This window comes from Panulirus ornatus, chromosome 3 (genome assembly GCF_036320965.1).
Source record: "Panulirus ornatus isolate Po-2019 chromosome 3, ASM3632096v1, whole genome shotgun sequence".
In the NCBI taxonomy this organism is placed as follows: Eukaryota; Metazoa; Arthropoda; class Malacostraca; order Decapoda; family Palinuridae; genus Panulirus; species Panulirus ornatus.
The window spans coordinates 33,144,601-33,156,939 of NC_092226.1; the positions used below are offsets into that span (position 1 = coordinate 33,144,601).

Consider the following 12,339-nt stretch of genomic DNA (forward strand, 5'->3'; position numbering starts at 1 on the left):
CGCATCTTGTAGCACACAAATAGGAATCAAAAATAATAATTTTACGGACACACACACACACACACAAAGGCAGACTAGGAAGCACCCAAGACCAACTCTCATGTTCTGGAGAAGCTACAGACGGACTACAGTTTCAACAGGTCTGTGGTATACAAGAAAGGAAGGGAGGAGGCAGCGGAGAGGCCTCCGAATGCAGCATTTCACAAAGGCATCATTTCACTTGTGGCAAATGGAACTGGTAAAACACCATTGGATGTGTAGCATGCCATGAGAGGTGCCAAGTTTAATCTGTTATTATCTCTAGTTGTCATTGTATTACGACTATTTGTTAACAGGTTAAGTGAATAATGCTGAGATTACGTGACCTAAGAAGTTGATGGGGAAAATATAAGATTAGTGTAACTTAGTAAATAAAGATTATTATCGTTGCTAACAGCTGAGCCAGCGGTGGGCTTACTGATCTTCTAGCCTGCCTGAGCATTTAGCAGAAGCTTCAGTGAGCGAACAACAAGGTTGGTGTGAAAGTCTATGTGAAGGTTTTCATCAACAAACTTTGTAATTAAAAAACAATTTAGTAAGAGCTCCGTGACAGGCTACACTAGAATCTAGGTAAGAAATGGAGTTGAGCAAAGTAGACTATCCATGCCATACAGTTATCACTAGGTCTGCTAGGAGGAAGCTGGGTGAAGAGGATTCTTCCAAATTTTAGGTTTCAAAAAGGAATAAACAAAGAATTAAAACATGGTTCAGACGAGACCAAAAAGGGCAGGAAAATTATCGTCAAAAAAAAAAAAAAAAAGTGGGATCAAACGTCATGACAGCTGGAAAAAAAGACATACGTAGACTATGAAAGGGTCTTTAGCCACTTATGGCACTTGGTCTTGATGAAGTCTTTCCGTATGTGGTATAAAGTGAGCAGCAGCACTTGACTGGTCGCCTGAAATACTGTTCAAAAGATCAATAGAACACGATGCGCTGCCCAGGGAGTGGAAGAGAGCACACTTTGCATTTCAGTTCATGTGTAAGGATATATTCAGTAAATTATTCACAACGTATACCAGACCAAAAGAAGAATGTACTTCTTATGTTTGGCCGTCACACTTGAAGAATCACAAAGAGCTAATGCACAAGGTCCAGAGGAGGGCAACAAATCTAGTACCTGAATAAAAGAGCCAAGTTACAGTGACAGGTTAAATGACATTAATATGAGTACCAAGGAAAAGAGTAGGATAAAGGAAAACCAACAAAAACATCAAATTTCTTAACCAGTTTGATAATGTCCATATAATCAAAATATTCAAAGCTTAAAAAACAAAACTCATAAGAAACTAAAAAAAAAATCTTGTTTGAATGGATGTAAAGAAGCATTTTCATAGCAAAAGAGTAGAGGATGAATGAAGAAAGCTAAGGAATGAAGTCTTGATTGTTGAAAAAAGTTTAAAAACCAGTATGTATGGAGAAAAAGTTTAGTAGGTGGGTCCTCACCAGCTGGAGAGGGTGTGTGTGTATATACCTCATAAAACATGGTACGCATACAAGAGACTGTGGCAGTACGAGTGTAAAAACTCTATCCACGTATCACACACGCAGTTATCACACATTACTGCTACCAGTGATACAAGAACCATATCCATTATAACTCGTGTCTAACTACCATCAGAACTCACTTCTCCCCCACACAGAACTAATGCAATACTAAAGCCCTCCACACCTGGTGTTCTCTGATAGCTCAGGTATATATAAAACAGGTGTAAAGTTCATCAAAATGAGAAGCCTTGCAAACTACTACGTAATTGTACCCACCGGATTAAAGAAATTGTTCTATCACGTAATAAAAACTTATGATGCATATCCATGCTGACAGGATTATTTTTTCCCTTGGAATATTCTTAGTAAGTAGTCTTGTGTGATGATGATAATGATCAAGGATTCATTATAGGCGCACCACGAGGCGACCGACCGTGTGGTACAGTTTCTTGGCTGAGGAAGGCACGGCGGCCACGGAGGAACCGACCCAACATTAATTTTCATTCTTCTAGAAGACCAGGAGCGCTTACTCCTTCACCAGGAGAAAGAACCTTCCTCCTCCAGTACACGAGACAAGCGCATCCCTCCCTCCACAGGAAAGATCCCATCTTAACCTTTAATGTTAGGAGAAAATAAGGGTGAAATAATACGAGCTGGGAAGGTTCGATTATGCCTCGGAGCAGCGGCGTTGTTGCAGCCGATCCGACAATGGTACCCCACCGCGAGACAGATAGGTTGGGATTTGTGACGCTCCTCACGCTGGAATTACTTAAATGTCTTAATTACCATAGGGGTTACCGGCGCAGCCATAATAACAGGGGCTCTAGACCTTACTGCCTCACATCTCAACACCTGGGCGCGGGGCAAGACCCATGAAATCCAGATGAAACTTGTCTGGAGCGAATGAAGCACTGTTTCACGGGCACCCGAGTCTGCCGCTTCCACATCCACTCTCTGTACCTCTTGGGCAAACTTTTATTTCCTGTATCGAAATGATAACCGCTCTAATTGTCGTGTAATCATTCGTGCTGCACAAATTATCGACATCTCATCATTATACGTTCTTTTCAAAACTTGAAGCGATGCCTTAGGACGCTGCGAGGTGAGACATCTTACCAATGGTTCACGTTAATATAACTTCACAGATTTAAGACACTAATTCCTTGCGTCTGAACTTTTCTTGCATCACTGCAGTTCATCTCTACTAACCGGAGTGTTTATGGATCCGGATATATCCTTATTGTATTGTGAGCCACGCTAAATATACTAGGATCTACCGTTCTTTCCGCCTATGCCTATTCCAGTGAGGGAATTTCTACATTACCATCAATAAAGAATAAGGTAATGAGGATGCATGAGGCTGGACGTAAACAGGGAGACAGGTTTATGAGGTGGACATGTGCCATCACTACAAAACAAACACCGCTTCAGTATATCCCAAGACCCCTCATGCCCACAATGCAACACAAGAAGACACCGAACACTTGACTACTCACTTGCCCTGCACTCTCTGCACACAGACGCAGACACACACATCACAACGCTTCATGACCTGTAGTCCCGACCGGTGGACGTGGCCAACTTCCTAAGTGCTGCATAAGCCTCATTAAGGGAAGGGGGGGCCTTCTGGGCGGGAAGGTGCACACACACACACATTACACACACACACACACATATATATATATATATATATATATATAACCTTTGGTAGTCTCACTAGTGAGCCGGTCAGCGGGGGCTTGTTCTTGGACATGGACACCCGTAGGTTAACTCCAACCATGCTACAAGCTGTCGGCTGGCCAAACCCTTCAAGTCTGTGATGCTTTACCCAAGCTGAAGTTGTAGTGTGCATTTGTCCACCCGTCAGAGGAAGGGATGAACAGCTGGGTAAGAGAACGAGAAGAAGTACATGCCTCCTTATAATTTCTCTCTCTCTCTCTCTCTCTCTCTCTCTCTCTCTCTCTCTCTCTCTCTCTCTCTCTCTCTCTCGTCCATCCGATGACGATAATACAGCACTGTCAGAGGTGATTGTCTGCTCACCGTGTCACCACTCGAGAACCAGAGAGGAAAGTTGCGGTCCCCCGTCCCAATCACCTCCCAACACAGGCGGGAGGACATCTGAACGCATCGGCCAATTCCTGACTCGACGAAGAAAGATTTCGGTCGATGCGCATCACATCATCACTGGATTGAGGTGACCGTTGAGGATGTTGAATCATGTGGAAGAAGTGTCACGACCCCTGCAGCCAGTTATCATTACCCCTGCAGCCAGGCCTGCCAGCACCTGTGGCCCCTAGAAGATGGTAATACTACACCCGGCCGACGCTCCCTGGATCACCCACCGCATCAAGCGACCTATGCAGCAGAGAAATCATGCATTCAATATTCACCGGAGCGACCTCGCCATGCAACTTCGCAGTAAAGGCAAATGCAAAGTACAAGCTGCGAAGAAGGACTATTACCCAACCATAGTGCGGCAAATGAAGGTCAATAATGTCATAGATAACTGGCTGTAAGAAACGAAGGCTCTCTCCCTCTCCTTTTCAACACAGCAGTGAGAGGCTGCACATCAAGTTCACAAAAAATTTGCCACTATTGGCCAACAATTATCTCAACTCGACATCAGCTCCCTCCCAGCATACCTACCAGCCCCACCTCCACAAGCACAGCAGGAGAATATCAAGTAGCTGAACTCCTTCCACGTCTTCAAACAGACGCTCAACCACACCCACTGACGCAGTGAATTTGTACAAGGAATTCTACTATGAATTAGCTATACCGTTAACTCCATGATTAATGCTTTACTCAAACAATCTAAACGTAAAAAGGTGTACGCCCTACTGCTGTCACTTCAATTCTCATGCTGACGACAATGCTGCTCAGTGGATCATCAGCAGTATGGGCACGTACGTTCTTCCTCCACCACTCATTGCTTTCTCAGCCTCTGAGACTTTATTTACCCTGAGCTGAAGAATCGCGAAGCCTCGGTGGCACTCACCTTTGCGCTCGAAGAGACATAAACCACCGCAGGAAGTGTGTGGACGACTTCACCTTTAGCATCACCATCAACAAGAACTCTCCTGATTTCAGTGCCCTTCAGGACTTTGTTAGCAACCTTCAGGAGTAGACTACCGCCAGCGACGTGACTATCAATCCCACCAACACTGTGATGATGTACATCAACCTAGGGGCAGACAACATCCTGCCCCCTGGTATCAAACTAGGTCCTGACGTTATCTGGGTAGTCAGAGACTTCAGACATTTTAGTGTCACTATATAGATGACGTTTCATACTACGATCATCATGTCAGCACCATCATTAAATCTTCCTTATACCGCCTGTACCTTCTCAGTCAAATGAGATCACTCAGCATTCCACCATCTGAGCTCAAGAATGTCCATACCATACTCATCCTATCTATGCTCCCCTAAGCCTCCACAGGTTCTTCCTCCTCCTTTCCAGCTACACAAAGGGATCAGCTGGAAAGAGTGCATACAGGAGCACGCAGAATCATCCTGGAACCATCTTACAACAACTGCCCACCCCCTCCATCCAACACCGGCAGCTCACAAGGCAGTTTGCCCATAAAGTGTTGACATCCCCATCATCGGGACCTGAGTATACGTGTGTATATATTCATATTGATTTGCGTTAACGCTTGTGCGTTTATTTTCTCATATGTCTGTTGGTGCATGTACACGTGTGTGGCTGGATTGATATGCATTCATATATGTGGATTTGTTTCTTGCAGTGCTTGTGTTTCCTGTCTGTCTGTTCGTTTGTGTATACGTACATGTAACTATCACTGTATTTATGCAATTGTACATGTTCAGCTGTCAACTCTGTATGCAGCATCAGTCACTTCTTCAAAAATATAGAGAAACACTGCAATTGTAAGTGACGGGCTCAGCAGATACGAGAAATGCTTGGATGACGTGGCCAAAAGGACCTGGGTCATTCTAATGCTTTGCAAATGTCTCGTATCTCTTATCAGTGTTCCCCCCTCCCAGCACTACAGCACAACCCTCGAGCAAGACGATTCGACTCTCGGGCCTCGGATGAAATAGCCTAGCCTTTAGCCTGACTCTGACGGGTTAGGTCAAGAACCAGACCAGTATACTCAAGGGTCGAACCACCGTGTTGAAGAGTCGAACCGTATGGTATCGTTATGCTTGGTATATTCCAAAATTCATTGAAATAAACGTTTCCTAAATTCAAAGAAAACTGTTTCCGGGTCAGGGAAGCACTTCATCATGTCCATAACACTTAAATCATGAGTCAGTAGCAGCCATGAAAACGTATCGAAAACACTTTCGCGAAAGAAAGTCTCTCAAGAACTTCGTTTCACTCGTCTGCTTGCGGTCTCAACTAACCAGCCACATGCAGTGGCCTCCCAGCTGTTGCAATGGATAAAAGTGTGGGAGGTCAGCTGTAGTGAATCCGGTCACCCAAACCTTCCGACATAAATCTCATCAATCCCTCCCACCTCCCTCACCAATGGAACAATCCCTCACCAATAAAACAGCCCCCCCCCCCATTATCCTTTTCCCCCCACACCAACAAAGCAAATCCCCATCACCCTCCCCTCCCCATCGCACCCCAACCATCACTAACCTCCTCCATCCTGGTTGCTGCTCGCAAGGACTACCTCGGGGAGATACCACAGCATCCTGAAACATGAAACATAAATATGTTAGCACATTAACAGACAAAATGGTTGATAAAGTATTCAGTTAAGAAAAAAAGAAAAGAAATGCAAATAAAGATAATGATACCTAGAATAATGAACAATGATAACAATAACAATAATACTTTTGTATGTAAATGCCTTTCCCGCTCCGGCGGGGTACGTCAGGAGCAACAAGCAATAGCCTCATCTGCATATATCCAGTCTCTAGCTGTCACGTGTAATGGACCGCAACCAGATTCCACCGTCCACAGCCAAGCACTCACAGACTACTCCATGGTTTACCATGCCTGCAACATACGACCTGATCCAGCCCATCAACTGCACGTCGCTCCTCATATACCAAATGGTTCCCATTATTTTCTATCCGATACACATCTCCCGCCTTCCTAAATGTTCAGGCATTGTTACCAAAAAGCCTCCTCCTGTCTACCCTGCCATATCTATCTAGGTTTCCCCGTTCTCTCTGTTCCCTCCACATCTAACACATCCTCTTAATCAGTCTTTCTTTGCTCATCCTCTCCATATGTCCATACCATTTCAGCACACCCTGGTCAGCTCTCTCGATCAGATCGCGCTCACTACCACGCGCCTCTCTTACACTGTCATTCTTTACACCATCAACCCGCCTCTCATCCCGTGCTATGCTTAGACATTAAGTTTCGCATCCATCCTCCACCTTTCTTTAGTGTCTAAGGTTCACATCTATTATCAGGACGACTATACCTTCAGACATTCTCATACTTGCCCTTCCTAGTACTTATCCGTATTTACCTTTCCCTACACACCCTCTAAAGCACCCGAAACCTTAACCCCCCAACCCCCCCAAACCCAACCCATGCCCTCTTTACCACCTTCTGAGTCACTTCAGCTTCTATGGCTCCATCCTCTGCCACTGCCAATCCAGGTGTCTCAAGCAGTCTACTTCCTCCAGTGTCCTCTAAATTTAGACTTGCACTCACCATTCCCTCACACACTCCGTGTTGAGCCTCAACACCCTACTTTTGTGCATAATCAATATCAACTTTCTCTTTTTGCAGACTTTCCTTAAACACTCTGATCAACTTCCGAAGTTTGTCTCTGGTATCTGCAACCAGAGCAGAGTTATTTGTGAAAGCAACTGATTCATCACATATTCCCAAACATGCAACGGACCTCCTCCCGGCTCCAAGATCCACCCATCTACTTCTATCGGCACCTCCGTCAGCGAACGGATCAAATAGTCATGGTGACATCTCTTGTGGCCAGAAGCAGCGCCTTCTGTTTACTGACAACTACAGTGGCAGAAACACTACTCCAAACATTTTGTAAGGTAGGAATCCCTAAACAAGCGCTGATAAGATGGACAATCTACAACGAAGTCTTCCTTCAATCATAGGATTAAAGACTACACCCTACCATCCTATGCGAGAATTCTGACGTCATCTTGAAAAAGCGACTAAGAGAAGTGACTAAGATACATAGCCCACTCTGCTTACAAAGAAGCACCCTAAAGCAACTTACACATTCTCACTCGTTGAGTTACTGTATGGAAGGGCAGCGAGAGAAACATTAAAAGTTCCCGAATTATGAACGACGAAGAATCCTCACCAGAGGTTAAGACTGCGTACTGGTATGTTTTAGATTTAGGATCACGCCTCCGAGAAACGTGCCATCTTGCAAAAGAACAGCAACTGAAAACACAGCAAGTCCAGGAGAGATGCTGCGATAAAAAAAAGACCAAGCTACGTCAGTTGCAGGTTGGGTATCAGTGCCTAGTGTTGCTTCCTACGAATAGTCAATTACTGGCTTAGTGGAGGGAAAAATACTCTTTGGTCATGCCCCTCTGACACCAGTTACAACGCCAACTTGGAGGGAGAACTGTTAGCCACGTTGCAAGGCTGTTAGGAAGTTTAATCCACCCTGTACGGTTCTCTGTATCAAGAGACAGACCATCTACCAATAAGTCTCACACCGAAGAACAAAACTGTAATGTTAATGCTGTGGGCACTTGTACGTACAACAGTTCACTTTCACAATTAATCATATCAAGGGGTCCATTAACAGCTGACCTCTTATCACGGTTATCAGGGGTCGGAGATGACGAACTCCTGTACCCAAATTTGTCTCCCGAGGAAGCACACAAACCAGAACCACTTGAGGCAAAACAAGTTGTGTAGAACCGCCAAACCTTGGATAACTCACTGGAGACTAGGGACGTATAGCTAAGTATACCAATCGTTGTTCCTTCCTCAAAAATCACTTACAGCAGCATGATAAAGAAAATGGAGGAAAAAAAACATTCACAAATATGTCATCGCCAAGGTTTCTCGGCTTCTGTTGGTTAAAGGCCAAAGTTTACACTTTCTCATTTAATTTGCCAAACTCTTCTAAGTCTCAGGTCGACATTTATGTGTTTCACACATCATGAAGATAACGCCAGTCGTAGCCACAAGAATACACAGAGACAGTGACCATGTCTGAATAACTCCAAAGCAGACTTATGTCCCTTTACTTAGGAGCAACAATGACATACATATTAGTGTTCATTCTGAATTACCGATCTATCTCTAATGTACAACAATACGGAGAACACGAAGCTAATCATCATAAGGCACTAGAAAGAATTTAAAAGGCAACTGACCTGTGTTTTACATTACTCGAGAGAGTGTGAGGAGTATACATGTCTCTCGAGGTGATGGGGAGTTTACATACCTCTAGAGAGTGTGGAGAGTTTACTTACCCCTGGAGAGTATGGAGAGTTTGTATACCACCGGAGAGTTGAGAAAATAAAGTTGGGACGTAATGCAAACAAATGCAACAGATTGTTCACAATTTCTTTCCCTCTCTCTTTTATATAGCACCGAGACACCGAAAGTGGTCAAGAAATTCGTCCGAAATATGACCCGTTGGTTGACTCTCTCTCTCTCTCTCTCTCTCTCTCTCTCTCTCTCTCTCTCTCTCTCTCTCTCTCTCTCTCTCTTGATATAACGTCATTATAATGATTATATAATTGTAAACAAGGGCGTTTACACAGTGACCCACATAAACATCACAGTCAAGCTTCGTCGTGGTAACTTACACTCAGCTGCTTATGCAGAACGGTCAGAGCAAACCCTCACATATTTATGCATATAATTGAAAAACGATGAAAATATATCTTCAAACAAATATATTCATATATCAATCAAGCTACCAATATCATTGATAAGCAACACCATTTGCAGAAAAGAAAAAAATATATACATATAGTCTGGCAGCCATTGCTCATCTTGTACACATCCTTGCATTCCTGCCTAGCGTACGAAAACTAATTATACACTCCAGCCAAAATTATTGTACCCTGGTGTCGCACTAACTCTTGAGAGGTGGGTATCGCTGCCACAGTCAGTTATCGTACGTCATTATATTACACCAAGACACATTTCTCATTTGGTTTGTTCACATGTGTCAACACGGCGAAATACAGCCTGGCTATTCTTGCCTTAAGGACGGTCGTTGGAGAGAGTGGTTATTGAGCTCTGATTTGCACGTGCTTATCGGAGATTACTACAGCTTTTGGGCCAACTGGTTTTACGAGAACGTTTTGCATCGAGTCTTTGATTGAATTAACAAACTCCACTCTAGCCCTCGAAACCCCGCGCGAGCATAATATCCTGTGTCAACACACATCCCAGACAGACTGATGGGTATACATAACACGAAATAGATGGCATAAATCATCCCAGGAATGTGAATAGTTTTCAAGAGAAATGTACAATAAAGAAGCATATTTTTTTTTTATTACGATGATCGCCTGAATTATTCTCCCCCCAAAATGTAATTCCGTGATAATTGGCGTTTTACCGCGCGAGGATTATTGATTATCCCGTGTTGGGGTTCTTTGTCATTTTAAGGGAGGGGAAGGGGAAGAGGGGGAGGTATGCACCAGTGCGTAGCAAGGCCGACACAACACTATGGCGCCTCCTCTGGTTGGCGGGCATGGAGAATTACTGTTCGTATTACGCATTTGAAATCTCTGGCCAACAGATGATATAAGCAAGACAGACGGGGGAAAAAATTTACAACCTCATCGAATATTTTCAACAGTTGTTTTTGTCAGAGAGGGAATACACATGGAGAATATATTTCTTTTTTTTTTTTTCCTCGAGGACAAAAGCACTTTACTTCTTTCAAGGTACATGACATCCACTGTATGTGGACAATAAGTCATCCGGGTCTGTCGTGGGCAGCCAGTCACCGTCCAGCATGACAGACAACACTCACGGTGAAGAATTTATGACATGGCTCATGTTATATACTGCGCGCCACCGCCGCGCCCACACCGCCCATGCCACGCCCGCGGATCTATACACGTCGCCTTCCTTATTCTTTGGTCAAGACGACTGCCGACACGGCACCAACCTGCCCCAAGGATATGTATGGATACCAGGAATCCTAACCCGCAGCAATATATCCATCAGCCTTATGGTCCTCTCATATACCTGCCTAAACCAATATCCGGGCATTCGTCTCCCCCACGCCCACCCACCCACCCACCCACCCCAGAGAACGACAAAATGGACCTAGGAAAAAAAAAAAAAAAAAAAAAATACAGGGAATAGAAAATGTCTGCCATGTTTATGAGCGTTGTTTGTGTGTTAGCTCATACAGTAGTGAGTGAGGAGCTACCACGTCCTCGTACTGAATTTCTATCCATTCTCTCTCTCTCTCTCTCTCTCTCTCTCTCTCTCTCTCTCTCTCTCTCTCTCTCTCTCTCTCTCTCTCTAATGCATCCATCGGGTCCTTCCACCTCCGTGTGGAACGCGGTAACCGGTAGTTCTGGTCTGACTGCAGGTGCAGAACCTTCGGAAATCTCACTCCATCGCCGGGCAGTCATGGGAATATATAACCTAACGAAGTCCTGACTTGAAGAAGACCTCCGAATATATGGACTGACCCTGAAAAAGCAATTAAGCAACCTCTTTCCCTCCCTTCCCCTTCTCTTTCTCCCTCTCTCTGGATGAAAACCGCACCTCATAATAACACTACGTTACGCCAACTATCAAAGTGATTCTCATGAGCCAACGCAGCTGGGAGATATCCAGTGTGTGAGTGAGATACAACGAAGACCCTCCAGTGTTTGGTCATGTGGGCGAGAGACAGGCTCAGAGACGCCCTAGTTTGGTAATGTGGAAGTGACATATGGCTATAAGACCAAGAAACCCTATGTTCTGCTGCGAAGAAGCGAGATACAGCTGAGGTCCTCCTGTATTTGACCGTGGGAGAGCGAGAAAAACACCATAATTCAGAGATTCATTGCACGTGTTCGAACAGCCAGAATGTTAAGTTTATGTGCATGATGAAGAAATATTGACTCGTTACCGTGCACACTTGTTGGCGTTCCTCTCAAAAAAAAGAAAAAAAATAGAACAAATGCCCTTTTCGTAATCTATAAGTGAAGACGCACCGTCACCATCAAACAGAAAGTAAATATTAGGGAAGATCGGGGAAGACTCATCCACGAACACTAACAGATAGACAATAAAGTCGTTGACTTATCTTTTCAACGTGACTTCCTCTAAGTTCTTTCAAGTTGCTGACAAACTGATGGAGACCATCATTTGAGACAAGACTGTAAATCATCAAAGGTATCACCATATAATCGTTTCTCAACGTGGTCTTCGACGTAATCGGTCATATCTGATAAATCTGGGATTTCTTGTAATAAAGATCATCATATGGCGAAAGCAGAGCGTCTGACGTCATTCATCTAAAATTTCAGAATGCATTCGATGTAGCCCCTGATCGGTGGCTACAAGCAAAAGTTAAGTTACATAACTAGAGAGGATGTCGTAGCTAAATGGCTGGAAAATTGGCTGACTGATCACGGAAAAAGAAAGCAGAGATCGACGGTCAAGCCTCAGAATGGACAGACGTAAAAAGTGGTGTGCTGCAGGGAACAGTTTTAGAACCTCTTCTCTTTCTAATGTAAAGTAATGATCATGATGCTGGGCTATGTTGTAAAATATCAGTATTCACACACGACACTAAACTGAGACGTAAAGCTTAGAAAGAACCTGGGCATTTTACTGCTGCAAGCTGATCAGGACTCAAGTGATGCACAAGTGGCAAATAATTCTAACATCGATAAATGAAAAGCTTT

The 12,339-nt window shown here is 44.1% G+C and overlaps 1 protein-coding gene across 8 annotated transcripts in view; it reads right to left on the bottom strand.

Moving 5' to 3' along the window:
- LOC139761955 (uncharacterized) overlaps positions 1–12,339 on the bottom strand; it is a 622,461-nt gene that overhangs the window by 340,257 nt on the left and 269,865 nt on the right. For all 8 annotated transcript variants that reach the window (XR_011715654.1, XM_071686680.1, XM_071686670.1 and 5 more), the window contains one exon: positions 6,143–6,198. Coding sequence is in view for 7 of the 8 variants with exons in the window: in XM_071686680.1 (XP_071542781.1) it covers positions 6,143–6,198 (56 nt within the window). In the remaining variant the exon portion in view is untranslated. The remainder of the gene's footprint in view (positions 1–6,142; positions 6,199–12,339) is intronic.